The 19,240-nt window shown below is 40.2% G+C and overlaps 1 protein-coding gene across 1 annotated transcript in view; it reads left to right on the top strand.

Moving 5' to 3' along the window:
- Positions 1-19,240, top strand: part of PTPRB (protein tyrosine phosphatase receptor type B) — a 62,862-nt gene that overhangs the window by 27,818 nt on the left and 15,804 nt on the right. The window contains exons 10-26 of the mRNA XM_030480029.1: positions 2,121-2,387; positions 3,752-4,015; positions 4,979-5,242; positions 6,203-6,466; positions 7,184-7,447; positions 8,313-8,582; positions 9,176-9,439; positions 10,287-10,550; positions 10,938-11,219; positions 12,467-12,745; positions 14,625-14,774; positions 15,258-15,501; positions 16,247-16,353; positions 16,869-16,968; positions 18,669-18,752; positions 18,854-18,871; positions 18,978-19,059. Of these exons, the coding sequence (XP_030335889.1) occupies positions 2,121-2,387; positions 3,752-4,015; positions 4,979-5,242; positions 6,203-6,466; positions 7,184-7,447; positions 8,313-8,582; positions 9,176-9,439; positions 10,287-10,550; positions 10,938-11,219; positions 12,467-12,745; positions 14,625-14,774; positions 15,258-15,501; positions 16,247-16,353; positions 16,869-16,968; positions 18,669-18,752; positions 18,854-18,871; positions 18,978-19,059 (3,467 nt within the window). The remainder of the gene's footprint in view (positions 1-2,120; positions 2,388-3,751; positions 4,016-4,978; positions 5,243-6,202; positions 6,467-7,183; positions 7,448-8,312; positions 8,583-9,175; positions 9,440-10,286; positions 10,551-10,937; positions 11,220-12,466; positions 12,746-14,624; positions 14,775-15,257; positions 15,502-16,246; positions 16,354-16,868; positions 16,969-18,668; positions 18,753-18,853; positions 18,872-18,977; positions 19,060-19,240) is intronic.

The following is a 19,240-nucleotide window of genomic DNA, read 5'->3' as shown; positions in this document are numbered from 1 at the left end:
CCATTAACAACTGTCTTTGTTTTGTAAATTGTAAATTTCAGAAGTCTTGAATTTACATTTGTTTCCTCAGTAGAAAAGTAGTTACATTTCTGAGCCTCTCATTTCTGACTGTCAGCTATCTTGCAATATTTATTTAAGGTTTTGGGGAAATGGATATGTAATTCCTGGCAAAACAGGTTTCTGAAATACTATGTCACGTCTGATCAATCTATATTACCACAAGATTCCATATAAGAAGAACAATTTTCACTGGGTATCTCCAGGAAGGTCACCTCCTTGATTCAAAGCATTCATCATCTGAAAAAAAGCCAACCACCACCACACAGGAAAATGTTGCTTTAGGGGGAACATTCCAAGGTTGACAGACACAAAACATATGTGACCTTGAAAATGTATTTTGAATCTATCTGCTCTTATGATTCCAGAGTCTGTGTCTCTTACTTAGGATGCTGACTATGACACAAGGAAGGTCCCATTCCCACCCCCTGCAGGGTGCTAATTTTGTGCACATGTGCAAGTTATAAACCATATGTGTTGCTTTACTCTGTTTGACTTTTGCATTCTCCGGTGCAAACAAAGTCTTAAAATGTAGCTCTGGTCTGGCACACCACAGCTGGTTTGTGAATCTAATCATGCCTATGGCTTGATAGTGGTCCTTACTTAAACGTTGTAAGTCCTTCCAAGGCCTTAAAAGTTTGACTTCTTACACTTTCATTTCTCTGCTGGGTGATTAGATAGCTGGGATTTCTCTTCCTTCTGCCTTACACCCCTTTGCGAGGCCTATTTAGGCATAAAGGTTACAGTGTCCCACTTCATTAGTATGAATCAGGCAGGGATACCATGCCACCATTACATTCAAAGTGATAAAAGAATGAACATCAATGAGTTTGAACATAGGTCTTAATAAGCATTCCAAACCTCTCAATCTTCATTGCAGTAGGACAGCTTACTAGGCTGGCAAAATATTGCTGTAATTATGACAGAAAGAGGTCTTACATGCATCCTAGATTGTTCAGCTTCTGGTGGAGACAGAAGCCAGAGGTATCACTAAAAGTGCCTTTAGCACAGGAATGTGTCACTTAAGTGTCTTGTTGGAGCTTACTATATTTTGACAGCATTATGAAACAGGTGGGATTTTTGATTCAGTTTTTAATGTACATTTCTTTCAGCTGTATGCCTAATTTTCTAGCTTTTCTTAATGATTGCTAATCAAGTACTGTGTGTGCAAAAAGGCTGATATGAAATGAGATAAAGCTTGCAATCACATTCTGTAAAATAAGAGTGTTCTTTATTTCAGTTGTGCTTGGTCATGTAAGCAGAAATACTTAGAAAGAAGTAACTGTATTTCCTTGCTTTGACCAAATGCTGTCAAATAAAAAAAAAATATTGGGTAAAATTTGTGCAAGATACTACATTCCTTTTGTTCTTTCTTTTTTCTTTTTGGCCTGGCTAAGTTTACCAGCTTATATTTAGATAACTGTTATGTTTGTTTAACAATTAATTTATCTTTTGATGCTAAAAAAGTTAGTATCCTGCAGATCTTGCAATGTAAAAAGTAAAACCAAAACCATCCATCTCAGTTAACCTCTGAAAGTAAAGGGTCTGACACTTCTCTGAGGTATACATGACTGTGCTGGAGGTATTCAGGAAACTAGTTTGCCATTTAATAGGAATGAGAGATGGGGTATAGGAGAGGAAATGGAGTCTAGTAGGAGTGAGAGACGGAGAATAGGAGAGGAAATAGGAGAATGAAAGACACAGTATTTTAAAGTCATCAAAACCCCAAGTGACTTCCTAAATTGTTGGCTTTTGTTTAATGGTATTTATAAAATTCCATCTCTTCCAGTTCCCTGATCTTGAATCATTGTGGTCTGACTGGGAAAAGCTGTGCTGATGCCTGAAAGACCTTTCTGTGCCTTAGATAGTTTCCCATAGACCGCATCCCATCAGACAGGAAGCAGTCCACAGTTAGATTATTTTTAGTCCTGTTGAGTCTGGCTGCAAATTGGAATGTTCTTTTGATGCACTTCCTCAGTATGACTAAACTTGGATTATTTGCGGGGTTTGGTTTTGTTTTATTTTGTTTCTCCTCAGTAACATTATGACAATTTTCTTTGCAGTGCCAGCCCAAGTGACTGGTCTGACCGTGGCAAGTCAGGGATCAACCAACAGCTTGTTCACCAACTGGACCGGAGCACTGGGAGATGTAGACTCATACCAAGTGCTGCTGATTCATGAGAATGTTGTCATTAAGAATGAGACTGTTCCCAGTGAAACCAACAGATACCACTTCTATCCCCTGAAACCTGGAGGACTCTATTCAGTTGTTGTCACCACTGTCAGTGGGGGAATATCTTCAAGGCAAACAATTGCAGAGGGGAGGACAGGTAAAAAAGAAAATACTCCAGCATGCCTTTTGTCAGTTCCTAAAAGCTGAATTTATTAAAGAAAGTGGTGTTGTGATTAAGCCATTGCATTGAATATTCAGAAATACGGGAGTTTCAGCCATATAATTCGTGTATGTGACCTCAGGCACACTGTGGGTCCAGATTCATGTTAACATAGCTCCCTAAGGAGCTAACTGCTCTGCCTACACCAGGAGCTCAGTACAACAGGATTACTCTGTAGTGAAGACCAAAATGGGCCCTGAGAGTGATGTACAGCTGTGGTGGGTGAATCACCCCTGGGAAGAGACTTTCTTGTTCCATCGACTAAACGGCAACATTGGGTGATTGCTCCTTGGGTGTGCAAATTAGCTGCCTAAAGGTGGTGGGATAAATTTGTGTCTCAGTCTCTCATGACCCATTGTTTTCCTCCAATCCAACATTAAAGAATATCCACCAGGGTTAATGACTCATTATGAAGCCCTTCTATACTGCATAGGACAGGCTTTACTTTTGCATCAAATTCTGTAAGTTTCATGACTCATGAAATGTCATACCAGTCCTTTGGATATTTAAATAGAGGGAAATACTGACAACACAGTACAGTTTCACCCTTTATGCAAATTTCGCAAAGACTGGACATTCTGCAGTTTGCTCAAGTGTTCTTCCTGAACTATTTTCGGGTTAAAAAACCCCAACCAACCAACCAAACAAAAAAAAACCCCAACCAAACAAAAATTTATCAACCGAGTTCCACAACTGCAGAAGAATGACACTAAGAGGCTTAAAGTACATAAACATATTTTGTAAAATCTAATTTTTTTTACTCTGACAGCTAATGGCTGGTGGTCCTTACCCTCTAACTGAGGAAAGTCAGTTCAGTCCATCAGAGTCCAGTGAAAATGTAACAGTTCATTGTGATTCGGGTCTGCTCCTGTAATAATTCCGATAGTTTTGTACCTGTATTTCTGGCAATGCGGAGCCTTTGATCCCACCTTGCTCTTTTGAGAAACAAATTTCATTCATGTTTTGGCCACTAGGCGTCAGAGAACTCATTGCAAATGACACACATTCTGCTGTGGGCCTCAACTTCATACAAGCCTCAACAGTTATTGCTGCTACTGATGAATGGCAATTTGAGAGGATAACTTATCTCCTGGAATTTTAGCAGTGGTGAGATTGTGCCACCAAAGGCAATTTCCTTCACTGTATTCATAAAAGCAGACGAGTGTTGCTGAGTGGGAGTCAGTGCAGAGCTTCTCAGGAGTCCCAGACTGCTTATTTTGCAGGGCAACTTTCCAGGCATTCTCACAACAATGGGAATTGGGTAGTTAAAGCTCTTTTGGTTTTTCCTCTTTGTTGCACAGTTCCTTCCAGCGTGACTGGAGTAACAGTAAATAACTCAGGTCGCAGTGACTACCTCAGTGTTTCTTGGCTGCCAGCTTCTGGAGATGTAGACAGTTATTTGGTAACACTCTCTCACAATGACCAGATTGTTCAGACTCTCACCGTTTCCAAATCCTTCAGTGAATGCTCCTTCAGCAGTCTTACTCCTGGGACACTTTACAATGTGATGATAACCACAAAGAGTGGGAAGTATGAAAATTACTCCTTCAGCCAGGAACGAACAGGTAAAGAGAGTCTTGGAGCAAATCCAGTCACCATAACCACTTTGTTTAGCCATTATCAATGATCTATCAGTACCTGACCAAACTGGGATGGATGAGTAGGGATTGGAGGGTCAAACTATAAAATTAAAGCTTTACAGACTTAGTTCTATTCTTATACCCCTACTGCTGTTTTATGTCATATAAAATTACTTTAGCATGAATATAAGTCAGTCCTTGTGAGTGAAAATAAATCATGTATCAGTTTTAGCTCAAATCATTTTCCTGCTCTTAACACCTCTACTTGGCTCTTCAAGTATATCCTGTAGAGCATCCCCTCCCCACCCTGCCAAGTTACTCAAGTACTGAAAGAATGAGATAGGATAAGCTAACTACTGCAATATTTATGTGTCACATAAATGAGTAACACCCACGTCTATGGTTTTGGTCATACAGTGTTCAAGGAGATTATAACAGGAATAGAAAAATTTTAGAAAAGGGTGGCAATAATGATGGAAAACTTTTTAAAACTTCCTCAAGGGTTGAAAATACTGAGACTTTACGCTTGATAAGCCAGTAAAATGGAAGAAAGATGGTAAGGGGTGTTAAAATGACAAAGACTGTCAAGTTAGTGCAATTTTAGTCTTCTCATAGTGTAAGTGAAAATCCAAGAGACAAGCATTTAAATGAGGAGAAGCAAATTCAGGATTAGTGTGAACCTGTGGCACTCACTGCTATAAGCCAAACTGACCAAGTTCCAGAAGACCAAAAACTGGAAAGGCAAACCATTGTTACATGACATAAAGCAGCGTGGAAACTGCAGTTACTATTTTAGAGGCTAGGGTATTGCTTAAATCCACATTGTGGTCTTTTTGCAACTTCCTCAGAAAAGTCTGGTAATTACCACAAATATAGTCCACTACAGCAGCTCCTGTTACTTCAGGAAGTTATTGCTTTCTGAATCTTTAATTGTGTTTTTTCTTTCAGTCCCTTCAAGTGTTCAGGGTCTTACTGTCAGCAATTCAGCCAGAAGTGACTACTTGAAGGTGTCCTGGTTACATGCCTCTGGATATTTTGATAATTATGAAGTGATCATCAAGAACAACAATGATTTCATCCAAACAAAAAGTGTCCCAAAGGATGAGAATGAATGTGTATTCACTAATCTGGTCCCAGGGAGGCAGTACAGTGTTACGGTCAGCACAAGGAGTGGGAAATATGAAACTAGTGAAAGAGTCTATGGCAGAACAAGTAAGTAAACATCCTGGAATCATCTTGAGGCACTCCAGGATTTTTTCTGTTTACAGTTGCTGGCCTAAAAATCTCATATGATTTTAATACAGAATGTTGAGTGTGACTCTTTGAATGTGTGTCATCCCAAATACTTCTTTAGTTTATGACCAATGTTTAAGTTACAGATGTATAGAACATGAAAGAAGAGATCTGTGCTGTGAACTTGGAAAGTAAATCTTGAAATATGGAAAACTGAAATAGAGTTGTACAGGTTTTCATATAAACTTAGTATTTATGCTTAAACTCTACTGGAATGTACATGACAGGTTTTTTTCTGCTCACGGAAATGTATAAGGAAAAAGATAGTCTAGACCTCACACTCGTCAAATTACCCCAAGAAGTGGAGTTGGAGAGCATGGGGCAGGAGTAATAAAGTGACTAGCTGTGAGCCAGGAAGGATCTGAATGCAATCTGCCTGTCTTCACCTAGCACTTTGTGTAAGCTAATGAGCCATGCTAAGAAACTGAGTTTATTAATACAGATGTAGCACTGAGCAAAAATAACTGACCTGTGTCTGGCAGGAGTTTGGAACTATGCAGAGTGGTGCTGCAGCGCATAGATGGATTGCCTCAGGTCTCTGCTAGCTCAGGCCTCTTTGGACAACATTTGTTGTACATGCAGATCCTACTTAACTTTCGTTGGCTATGCAGATTCTCGGCAGGCTCCATTATTACCCATTTATTATTTTTATGCTGTTAGTTTGTGGACTCACTGTCTGAAATGGGACCTTCCAGGGTTAGATACAGTGCAAACCACAGACAGCAACCCTTGTAAATAAGTGCAATCTACTGCTTTTCCTAGGGAACTGAATGAAAAGTTTTAGTGCAGGAGCATGGCGTCAGAGCTGTTATCTTTTTGCTGTGATCTGTTAATAAGTACTGAGAAGTTTTCTATCTATCTTTCTTCTCACCTCTTCAGTGCCAGAGTCAGTGAAGGAACTGACTCTTAGTAACAGGAGCACAGAAGATCTGCAGGTAACTTGGTCAAAGGCTGAGGGGGATGTTGATAAATACGAGATTCAGCTGCTCTTCAATGATATGAAGATCTTCCCACCTATTTTCCTTGGGAATACCATTGAGGAGTATCGGTTCACAGCTTTGACTCCAGGACGTCTATACAAAATTCTTGTCTTGACTATCAGTGGAGATGCACAACGTGCTACTTTCATAGAAGGCCTGACAAGTAAGAAACAATGTGGTATTTAGGGGAAAGAATGAGGCACAGAAAATTAAGGGTGAACCATGATCTTATCTGAGCTCCTGTAATACTGGCAAAATGACAGCATATCTCATTGAAAATCACACTAGTACTTCAGCCAAGTTGATCTGTGCTTAATAAACAAATGTCACAGTTACCGATAGTTGATATGTGGCAGATAGTCTGATTTGTTGCATAGGAATAGTATTGAGATGTCAGTGTTGGGTTTCTGTTATTCCCATGAATGCCCATTGTTTGCTTAGTATCTCTAGCTCGATAACTTAAGTCGTTTTATACCTCTTGTTTACCCACCTGAAGTGAATGGGTGCAATTATAAGTGCAAAATGGCTAACTAACTAAGTGTACGTAAAGAGCTCTGGTTTTCTGAGGTGTATCTGAAGCATCATTTGGAAAACAGGGAGGTTATCCAGATAAAAGAACATAGAAGCTTCTTTCTGTTTAATTTACATTTTATTTACTTTTGTTCCTGTAAACACATAATTGGTTTTCTAAAATGGCACAATCCTACACAAATGTCTTCAGCTTTACTTGCGTTTACCCATGAGTGAAATTAGTTGTACATGAAAATGCTCTTTGTCCTTTGAATCATCTGCTGTAGCCATAAAAAAAGTAGGAATTTAAAAGTCTGAATCAAACAGGAAATTTGTGAGCAGGTGCCTTTGTGTCCCTTTTTTTTTCCAGTTCCAAGCATGGTCAGAAACATTCATGTGTCCCCTAATGGCATGACAAACAGCCTGAAAGTGAGCTGGACTCCTGGAAGTGGAGATGTTGACTCCTACACAGTGACTATATTTCAACAAAGCCATCAGCTTGATTCCCAGAGTGTCTCCAAACATATCTCTGAGCACATGTTTCACAAGTTGGAAGCTGGGGAGCAGTACCGGGTGGTGGTGCAATCTAACAGTGGCACCTTGCACAACAGCTTAGCAGCTTTTGGGAGAACAAGTACGTTTCTTTTGAGACAAGGAGCAAGTTGCATTAAATCTTCCCAGAAGCTGAACCTTATTAATAATGTTTATGAACATACTGTTGGGGGTGGGGATTCTAAGACTTGTGACAAGTTTTTTTCTGAAGGAGTGTGAGTCCTCACTCTTGCAAACTCCTAGACGTGGGTCTGTTAGTAACAGATCTGTCATGTGAGTATCTTTACCTGGGTGAATGCATGTGGAATTCAAGTCCCCAGCCCAAAGTGCCTTCATAGGATGAATGCAGTTCCGTCGCCCCTTAGTCCTGTGTCTGTACCCATCCAGCACATATATCTTCAGGGCTCCATTTAGTCAAATACTGCATTGTAGCAGAGCCTATTTTATGGTCGAGGTTTGTTGTACAATGTTCCACTGCATGTTGGAACACAGAAAACAGTGGAACACCCTGGTTTCAGTCCCTCCTCTCTCCAGCACCTGCATGTGTTTGCTGTGGCCTTGACGTTTGTGCAGCAGCTGCTAGCTAATGTTGTCTATTCTGTGCCACTATTTTGCACCACTTCTTTATTTTGCAGTTCTTTTTCACGTGCCTTTGTTAACTATTTCCACCAGTTCTTCTCACTCTCCTCCCTTTTTTCATGATAATTTATGTGTTTTTATTGTTCCTCCATGCCCAGTTCAGATGTTCATGATGCTCTCTAACTTCATCTGATTGTATTTATGTCTAGGAATTACTTACATGCACAGACATTCTTTTCCCACAAGTGAACATGCAAATGAATAAAGATATTCGCTGTTAATTACTTTATTCATAGTTGTGTATTGAATGTGTATTGAATGATCTGTATTTCACCTAGTAATGTCCTGCCTTTAATTGTTGCTTCCAGTTCCAGCCTCTGTCCAGGAATTATTAGCCCATCATGCTTACAGCAGTCATTCCTTGTTAGTAACCTGGCAGAAAGCTCCTGGTGTGGCTGAAAGATATGACATTCTGCTCTTGAATGAGCAAGGAATCCTCCTGAGCAACAAATCAGAGCCAGCTACTGCCAAACAGCACAAATTTGAAGATTTATTAGCTGGCAAGAAGTATAAAATACAAGTTTTGACAGTTAGTGGTGGCCTCTTCAGTAAACGAGCGGAAACTGTTGGGCGAACAGGTAATTAGAACATTTCTGTGTATTTATAGTTCCCTCAGTCAGATATCATTAAATACGTGAATCATCTTTATATCTTGATTCTGGAAAGATTCTAGTAAGAGCAGACTCCAGATATTTATACATCATTTTTCCTGACGTGTGCTTGGTATGTGAATCTGAAATTGTTAACATAATAATATGGCCATGGTTCATAATAAGGATATTAAACCCAAGTGCTGAATGCTTCCTTCAGTCCATCTGTTATGGAACTATCTATCTGAATGCTTTATTGTCGTCAAGTTTTTAATTCACAATCTCAAGGCTTTTAGCAGAGTCTTTACTCAGTGAAAGCTTCTTATCGAAACTAATGGATGGTTCTGTGTGAGCACAGGCTGGAGAACCAGGCCTGCTGGGAAATACAGACATTGTCTTGGAGAGACTCAGTGGCACCTCGTAAATGCTTTCCCCTTGCTTCTGAAAGTTGCTGTTGACATTACTTAGCTACTTGTGGCTTAATTGAAATGTATTCCAACCATGAGTTGTTACTTTATTAAAGGTTCACCTTAGTGGCCAGACATTTTGATATTTACCCTTGCATTTATTCTTCTTTTCAGTTCCAGCGGCAGTTACGGATCTGAAGGTCACAGAGAACACCACTGACCGACTGTCCTTCAGCTGGACTACCTCGCAAGGAGATCTTGATTCATATGACATCTTCCTGTACAACCCAGACAAGTCCCTTCATGACAGGATTTCAGGAGAGCAGCACCTCCAGCAGTGTTCATTCCACAACCTGCGGCAAGGCAGGATGTATCGAATGGTGATCGTTACCCACAGCGGGGACCTCACTAACGAGTCATCTGTCTTTGGAAGAACAGGCAAGAACATCTAAGAAAACCTTCTGTCTCCAGTGTGGTGCTCATGGGGACACCAGTGAGCTGGTCTGAGTCTGCTGTTCACTTTAGATTAGGGCAACTATTAGAAATATCAAAATGGGCTCTCATACCTGAAAAGCATTAGACAAATAAGAACGTAATTTTTGAATGATGTGGTTACAAGAGGAAAATGGGGCAAAGACCTTTACAATAGTTCCCAGCTACTCAGGTCAGGAGAAGAACGTACCAATGTATGCTGCTTAAGCCTTAAAGGAAAACAGCTGTGTCCCATCCTAAAAGTATGGTCTATGAGTGGAAAAGACCAAAAGGCAAAATAGGGTTAATGGGGTAGACAATCTACCAGTAAATAAAAGTTGTTTCCCCTGGGGAGCTCTGGCTGCAGATCTGTGTTTGTTCAGCCACACATGGGAAGCAGAGATTCCTAAGCAGCTTTAGCAAACCTGATGCTCTGTGAAACCTTTCTTTATCCTCTGAGGCACTGTATAGTAACCCTTCTGTAAGACTGCCTCTAGACAGTGGTGTGCGTTCTTCAGCTACCTCAGAACTAGATGTTTCCAGACACTGATTAGGAAAAAGCTGCTTAACATTTGCAAAAGTATCTATTCTAAACATTTCAGCCTCCTTTGGGCGCAGTGGCAGTTCAAAATAAGAAAGGAAACTATTGAGATACACTTCCTGATGCTTCCTGGCTTTTTGGCCAGCTGTGGTGGCTGTCTGGTTTATTACATGGCTGTCATTACAGGATAAGCTTAAGGTCTGCTGGATTTTGTTGCTTCTCTTCACCCTAAGGATGTTCTATATAAAGTAATATTCATCTGTTTTTTTTCAGTACCAGCCCCGGTTGTTGGTCTTAAGGCATCCAACCGAAACATGACAGACAGTCTGTGGTTCACATGGGGTCCAGCAGCAGGAGATGTTGACTTCTATGAGCTGAATCTTTATAACCCAAATGGGACACAGAAAGAAACATGGCAGAGGAAAGACCTGAAAGAGTGGCATTTCCAGGGGCTCATTCCTGGCAGAAAGTATACTCTAGTTGTGGTGACTCACAGTGGTGACCTGACCAACACAGCAAATGCTGAAGGAAGAACAGGTAAAAAATGCAAAAGCTTTGGGATTTTTGTTTAGTCCCATCTATCAGCATTCGTATTAGTTCACAGCTATGCAACAGACTTGTTCTGAGGGAGGATTTATTGTAACAGTCACTGAAGGTGTAAAGAGAAAGAATATCCTTAAGGGTATTAAACCAATGGAGAGTGATTTTATTCAGTGCTGACTTTCTTTCAAAGGCTCAGGGATATGTAATGTCTGTGAAAGTCACCACCATCAGCACAAGTGCACTAATTAGCTGTGTACACAGGGTAATATAAACAACTTTGTGATGCATGAAGAAAATAATGTATGCTTCATTTTGTCTTGTGTAAAAGTTTGTTATGAATCTCTTTATCCCCTTCTCTCCTCTTCCCCCCTTTCTGTGTAGCACCCAGCCCTCCTAACACTGTGTCGTTCACTGATGTTGCAAACACTTCTTTATCAATCACTTGGCTGGGTCCTCCAGACTGGACAGACTATGATGATTTTGAGTTGCAGTGGCTTCCAAAGGATCCCCTCACAGTATTCAATCCCTACAGCAGCAGCAAATCAAAAGTACGCATCATCTATGGCCTGCGACCAGGAAGACTTTATGACTTCAGTGTCAGAACTGTCAGTGGTGACAGCTGGAAGACATACAGTCAGTCACAATCTGCAAGTGTAAGGACAAGTAAGTGAGAGTTTCCATTGCACCCTAACAGTCAGCTGGAGAAGCTGCAAAACTTAAATCTTAGCAATTCCCTTTGCGGTCAGTAATTTCCATTAGTGAATTTATGAATGACGGTGATGAATTTGTCTAGATTCTAAGCCCTTGCTGTGTGCAAGGTCAACCGTTTAAAGATTGAAAATGGACATACATTTACAATCTTCACATCCAGAGTGGGGCTGTTTGGTTGAGGACCCTGAATCAGTCAGTTTCAGGGTAAAATAAGGCTGAATATTCAAACTTCTCTGACAGTAGGATATTGAAATAAGCAAAATGTTTCTGAACAATCAGATGGGAAGGATGAATGAAACCCTGTTGTACTAGATTTGAAACTGAAATCAGTGTTGCACTGTTCTGCATTTCTGTTCATGTTTGTGGATCTGCATAATCTAGCTGTCTCTATCAACCTCAGTAGCAGGCTGATTTGAAAAAGTGACCTGGAATCGTAAAAATAACTGAGCCTTGGCAAGCCCTCATGTCACCTGGGGTGGGATTCAGCTCTAAATTGACATCTATGTTTAGTAAGCTGAATAGCTCTTTAGACTCCATTCAGCATATTTATTAAAATGAGAGACCTCTTTCACCTGTATTTAATCACTTAAATGTAGATGTCTGCCATCTGAAAGTGAAATCCCATCTTCATTACGTGACGTTATATATGTTTCTCCAATATTACATAGATAAAACATACTTCTGTGGTATGTTTTAATAATATGGGCATACCATATTATTATATATTATGGGCATACCATATATTATGGGCATACCATATTATTTCCTGGGGCTACCCAGGAAAACAGATCAGTCATGAGATGACAGTATCAGTATTGACTGATTCCATTAACCACATATAACCTCCAAATAAGTTGTAGCAGAGTTCTAGAAATCCATTGCTTTGCAGTGTTGCTGTTCATATTAAGACTTCAGCAAGTAGTTTTGTTTGCTTGTTTTCACAATGACCAAAGCTTCACAAACCCAGTGAGGCTGATGTCACTAGATCTGATTTCAGATGGCTGAAATGAGTTAGACTTGCCTAATAATCATGCAGCACATATTTGCACAAGAGGTAGGAATTCTGATTCCTAGCCTCCTACTCTGATCAAACGGCTGTGTGGAATCTAGGGAGTCTGGAGTGAGCAGAGCAGGTGCTCTGAGCAGGATGATGCCTGTACCTTTTCCCACTAAGCTTCAATTTCTCAACATTCCTCTAGAACCAGACAAGATACAAAGTCTTCATTGTCGGCCCCAGACCTCTACTGCCATTGCATGTTCCTGGACTCCTCCCGATTCTGACTTTGATGGATACAGTGTTGAATGCAAGAAGATGGACACTCGTGAAGTGGAATTTTCTAGAAGGATAGACAAAGACAAATTTCTGCTTAATATCATGACCCTCGTTCCCCACAAGCAATACCTGGTGTCCATCAAGGTGCATTCTGCAGATATGACAAGTGAAGTCGTTGAAGACAGCACCATCACAATGATCGACCGTGAGTGTAGTTCAGAGTTGCTGTGAAGGGAAGCAGTGAGCAGCAGTAAGCAACTGCTTGTGTTGGTTAGACAGCAAAAGGAGTTCTGAACTCCATGATTGCCAGTGTGTAGTACTCATCATCTGGCAGCCAAAATAGTGGACCTGTCCTTTGGTCCCTTGTTATGACAGACAATGCAGGATTTTAACTATATTGCCTCTCATTACGTTGCCAGACCTGCTTATTTGGAGAAACTTTAAAAATTATCCTGTCACTCTGATGTTCAACACCAAAGATGTCATCATCATCATATACCTTTAGTTGTCTTCATGGTTGCTGCTTGGTTTCCTGTGCCTGGCTGTTTCTCCTCATGGATGGTAGCCATCCTAAGCACAAATATGCTTCAGTGAGGACATCGGATTGTGGCACTGGGTCATTTTTGGGCTGTATACTTTCTTTTGAGGTGCTACCTGACTAAATCACTTGTAGGAGAGAGGATCACAGATTTCTATAGCATGTGCTTTGAAACAGCTTCTTCAACTTCTCCACCTGTAGGCTGCTGAGTGGAGCATATCGGTAGGATCTGCTGATGCCTCTGCACTGCCAGACTACTGCGGTGAACAGCCTGCCATTTCTGGCCCTAAAGATGCTCCAATTTTTGCAGTACCTCTGGATTCAGAGGCACAGCAAAACACAGAGGCCTGAACCACTCTAGGGCTAAACTTCTCAAAAACAGAGGGTGGCCAGGAGGCCTGTATTCAGGGACATTTCTATAGCTGCTAATTAAAAGCCACATTGGTGTGAAATGCTAAATCATAAAAATTATGTTTGGTTTGGAAGCTATTGAGCTAAGCTACAGAGTTCAGTCACCATCCCACCTTCTGCCTTCCCCCATTGATAGCCTTTTAATTGCAATGATGTCATCTCCTTCCTCTACCACAAAGGATGCTACCAATTCAGATGTAGTAAGAACTAGCTACTCATGTCACAAGAAGTGATTCTGAGGCCGATTTGAAGGTTAGTTGTTTCACATTCTTATTTGTTTTAAACACTGCTCTCCTCTCAGATTCTCATTAACGCTGGAGGCCCTACCTCAAGGGAACACAAAAAATTGCAGCTAGACTTTGTACATATAAGAGGTTTAGCTAAACAACATAGAAAAGTGTGAATTATTGGCTCTTTTTGCAATCTAAAACCTGTTGAAGTTTAGCCACATACATATTTGATATATTTCCCATACTTGCAATATAGTTTCAGTAATACAGGTTTTTAAAAGATTCAGCAATGTAGATCTTTAAAATCCCCACTTTCGCTCCACTGGTCCTCTGAAGGTTTTTCCCTACATACTTCACTTCCCAGTTTTCTTCTGCTGTGTGAGTTTGAGATATAGCTTTCTAGCATACAAAGAACATTTTCTATGGAAATTCTGCAGTCAGTCTGGAAAATGGTACTCTCTAGTTGAAGGCTGACTCAGGGCTGATCATCTGGAAAAGGAAACAGAAATTTAGATGCTTAAAATAGGTAACTTCCTGTAGTGAGTTTGCTAAGTGGCCTCCAAATACCTGGCTTAAGCCTGTGTCATTTTTAGCAGCTACAGTTTCTGATTTCATAGATTTAGCAAGACTTTAATGCATTTCCATATGGACTTCTACAGGAATTCCTGCTGAGGAGCTGCCACTGTTACTATGGTTAACTCACTGCTGGCTTGTTTCGTCCTTTGACAGATTCCCTGTGGGAGGGGAATACATGACCTTGATTGCAAAGAGAACAGAATCAGAGACTTGGGTCAAGTCAGCTGAGCTTTATTACGAATTACATTTCCCTTATTAGTCTAGCTCATAGTAAATACATAGATAATGCTTTCTCTCCTTTTTTGTTTTGTTTTGTTTTAATTACTCAGGTCCCCCTCAGCCACCTCCAGACATACGAGTGAACAAAAAAGAGGTGCTGATTACCAAATCCTCCATCAACTTTACTTTTAACTGCAGCTGGTTTAGTGATACTAATGGAGCTGTGAAGTACTTTACCGTGGTTGTGAGAGAGGCTGATGGTATGTGTCATGATTTAATACCATTCTCTCTGTCATCTAATGTAGTTACATGGGGAGGTACACCCCTATCACCATGTGCTCTGTCATGTTTGTGCAGACCATGAATGTCTTTGAGAAAGGGTCTATTCATTGCCATGGCTTTGCCTACCTGAGTCTTTTACACATTACTGTGAGTTTCCATTCAGGGGATTCCTGTCATTTCCTTTTGCAGCTTTCCTCTCTATGCAGTAGATTTGTCAGTGTCTGGATTTTTTTACTTGCTTTTTGAAATAGCTGGTGGTATCTGAAGTGCCCCAGAATAATAATAGCAAGGTTGGTACTAGAAACCACAGTAGCTTTGTATTCACAAGGTACCCTGTGCAGCCTCCAAGAAATGTTAGAAAGTTGGATAAGATATGTCTGTCAACAGCTTGAGCCTATAAACTGCATCACGTTAATGGCCGTGGTATGTAAATCTTCTGACTTTCTCTGTGTATGATGTAGGTAGTGAAGGACCAAAGCCTGATGAGCAGCACCCATTACCTTCTTACCTGGAGTATAAACACAATGACTCTATACGCATCTACCAGACAAATTATTTTGCCAGTAGATGTGCTGAAAATCCTGACAGTGATTATAAAAGCTTTGACATTAAGCTTGGAGGAGAAATGGAAAATCTGGGAGGAAGGTGTGATCCAGATCAGCAAAAATTCTGCGATGGACCTCTAAAGCCTCGGACTGCTTACAGGTTAGTTTTATGTTGGTAGTTGTGGTCTCTCGCATTATTAGGCATGGTGCTGTCTGGATCCCTGATACACTTGAGCTTCCATAGATTCATGACTGGGTTCTATGATGTTCTTTGGGTTTCACTGTGAATTTATAAAAGTTTTATCCGTGTATCCATGCCCCTGTTCCATAGGTATGAATCAGTCCTTCACTAGCATGGGAATGATATGGTTAATTATGCACAAAACTCTGTGCAGTGAATAGGTTTGTTTATTTCATTTAACTTGATGGGAAACTCTCCTATAGCTGATAAATCTTTCTTTGGAAAGACTTAAGACTGTCAGCTAAGTCAGAAGACTACTTAACAGGAGAAGGCAAGGGCCCTTAACTCTGTCTGTTTGGCACCGCTACCCCATACTAGTCCTTTGGAACAAGCTAGAAAAACCTGGAGGCTCCAGAGCTAGGCGCAGGTTAGCTGTAGGGTATGGAAGAGAGTGTCTGCCAAGATCAGGCTCAGCAGTTTCTCAGGCTGTGAGACCAAACATGGTCTCCAGTACAGCTCAGACACATCCCTCCCTCAGGCAAACACTCTCCTGAGAGGTCTGCAAGTTGCTCACTGGACAACCACATGGACAGAAGGCATTAAGAGCTGTCTGTGGTCAGTGGAAAGGTTTTAGTTATCTCTAAGGGGCAGATGAGTCCTTACTTTTCTGCTGTTGGTTCTGAACTTCTCACAAGCTCTAACCATAATGGTACTGGTTTTTTAGGATCAGCATACGGGCTTTTACCCAGCTCTTCAGTGAAGACCCGAAGGAACTACCTAAACCGCTCTTCTCAGACACCTTCTTCTCTTTACCGATCACTACAGAGGCAGGTTAGTTTTAGGCTTGTTTTTCAATGACTGTAGCATGTGGTTATATACTGTGCCTAGGAACACTCTGGTATCTAGAAGTATTTGCAAGGAGTGGAACAAAACCAGATTGTCGTGCATGTCCTGAAGGCTGCTCTGAAGTGAGGCTGGAGCCATGGCTTATCAGGCTTCAGTTTGAAAATTCAGATGACTGCTTGATGGAGGTGCTGATAGTAGAGGAAAAGGGTGGATGCTCAGTGAAGCTATCGCTAAGAAAGCTTCAAAGTGCAAGAGAACCAAACTCCCATATAATGGGGCTGGGCTTTCTTTTACTGTGTCGGGAATGAAAGATTTTATAGAATGTTTGGTAAAAAAACAAGGACAGAAATCAAAGCCAGATTTTAGCTAAGTGTGTAAATGCCTCAGATTTCCTTATATTTAACCATTTTCTTTAGCTGATAATAACATATCCCCATATTGATTCTTTGATTCTTCTTATCTTTTCCTCAAGATATATAAATATACTTTTTTGTTTCTAGAGCCTCTGTTTGGAGTCATTGAAGGTGTGAGTGCTGGCTTGTTTCTGATTGTGATGTTAGTGGCTATTACAGCTTTATTTGTCTGCAGACAAAAAGTTAGGTAAGTTGAGTCCCTTTATCAGTCTCTGTTATTGAAGTCAGGTCAAATTGCATTCATTTAAGCAATACAATAATTAAAGCATAACTATAAAATTGGAGGAGTGCACTGAACTATTCAACAGATAAAATCTATGTCCTCTGTACACAAAGTATAGAATGAATGACTTACATATGAAGAGATCTATATATTCTTGATTCAAATACCTACTGATGTTAGTCAGACTTATCTCATAGATGATCTTTGTAACTTTTAGTTTTTGGTAAGAGTCTGAATATTTATGAAAAACTGGTTCGTCATTCAAACAATCTCTTTTGCCAGAAATGAAATATTTCAAATTAATTTCATCTCCATTGTAGATGGGAAGCTCTTGAAACTGTTCATTTAGGCTTTCATCATTTTGGTTCAAAAATCTTAAGGTGTGGCATTACCTCAGTGTCCAAAAGATTACTTCAAACTTTACTTCTCATTTTTTGTCAATCATAATTGTATATTTCACATTATAGATGAAGCTGAAATTGTGAATTCTAAATACGTTTTTTAAAAGTGAAGTACTCTACCTCGACTTTGGAAAAGCTTTATCCATTTAGACCATTTTGCATGACTGAAAGAGAAATGACATTATTGATGTGAAATTCTTTGTGGTTTCTGAAATAAAGTAAAATATCAACATTTCCATTACATGGGAAACTCTGAAAATCTGAAATTCAGTTCTTTTACTGATACAAGATTAGGTCTATTTTGATTTGAATTTGCTTTTCAGATGCCAGAATGAAAAAAAACCCTGTTTTGTGACTAGTCGTGACTTTTAGCCAGAATGGATGTACCTTGTAGCAATGCTGTTCTTAGGCTCTGTGAACAAATTCAGTGTATTCCTCTATGTGTAGTCCAAAAAAAAGAGGCATAAATCATTGGCAAATTAGTAAATTAAGTCTGCTTTTGCATGTATAGACTTGTGCACCATTTCAGTACACAGTGACATATAGAGCATGAGCAGGGTGCAAATTGATGTGTTTTCCACCTTGCACAGCTCATTGCATTTTTTTTAGTGTAGCTAAACTTCAGATAGAGTGTGGTTCCTTTTTATGAGTTATATAGCCAGCAGGACTGTAAGTATACTGGTATGGTTTTCTCTCATCATACATAAAGTGTTCTCTAAAGGAAGTGTATTGAAGCAGATGGCAGTGAAAGAATGAAAGGCAGCACTAACCGTATGGAGTCAGTACCACTGCTGTGACTTTCCCAAAGCCCACTGTTGTGCTGCCACTTACTCCTGCTGTGAACCTGGGCATCAACTAGAGGCCTGGTCTGCGGAGTGGATGTGCTGTAGACCTTCTACGGCTCTGAAAATCTATCTGTATGTTCCTCTCTGCATGTAGAGAATCAACAGATTTGGGGCCTGTCTTAGCATAGGACACCCTATTTGATGATAGGCTGGGCTATAAGTGTTTCGGAGCAAGAGAAAAGGCTTATTGCTTGTGCACATGCATACACTCCATATCACTGTTACCAAAGAATACAAGAAAACTCAGTGCCACAGCTAAGAGCAATATCACATGTTCAGAGCCACAAATCTAAACAAAGCTCCTTAAATTCCTTTTTTCCAACCTATCAACTTCTTTCCAATGTAAGTTATGTTATTGGCAGCTCTTGCCAGTATCTGAAGATAACAGTAAAACAGAATACCTTCCTTTTTATTCCAGTAATGGCCATGAGAGACCTACAGCAAGGCTGAGCATTCGCAGGGACAGGCCACTGTCAGTCCATCTGAACTTGGGGCAAAAAGGGTAATGTCAAAAGTTTTGTTTCTAAGAGCAGTATTTTAATATGGTATCTTGGAGTCCCTCACTCACAGAAGTGTTGCTTTTTCTTTTGAAATAATTTCTAGGAACCGGAAAACTTCCAGGTAAAAAGAAAAAAAATATTACCGTAAAAAGCTTATTGATAACCAACTGGATAAATTATGACTGTGATTCATCCTGTGATTTTCTTCCTCCTGTTGAATATTTCAGTCCGATCAAAGTCAGTCATTTTGAAGCACACTTCACCAAACTTCAAGCAGACTCCAACTACCTCCTGTCCAAGGAGTATGAGGTGGGATCCTAATCTAGGCAAAGGACTTGCTTTATTAAGGGGTGGGCTGGCTGAATCAATGGGTTAATGCATTAGAAAGGCCTGAATTTGTTTGTCTTGTTCACACAAATCCAAATAAGCTTGAGTATCTTACCTGAACTCCACTTGTCCTAGTGCAGAAATTAGCTCTTCAAGTTGGTAG

Source organism: Strigops habroptila, chromosome 3, assembly GCF_004027225.2.
Source record: "Strigops habroptila isolate Jane chromosome 3, bStrHab1.2.pri, whole genome shotgun sequence".
Lineage (NCBI taxonomy): Eukaryota > Metazoa > Chordata > Aves > Psittaciformes > Psittacidae > Strigops > Strigops habroptila.
This window is presented reverse-complemented; position numbering and strand designations above follow the sequence as displayed.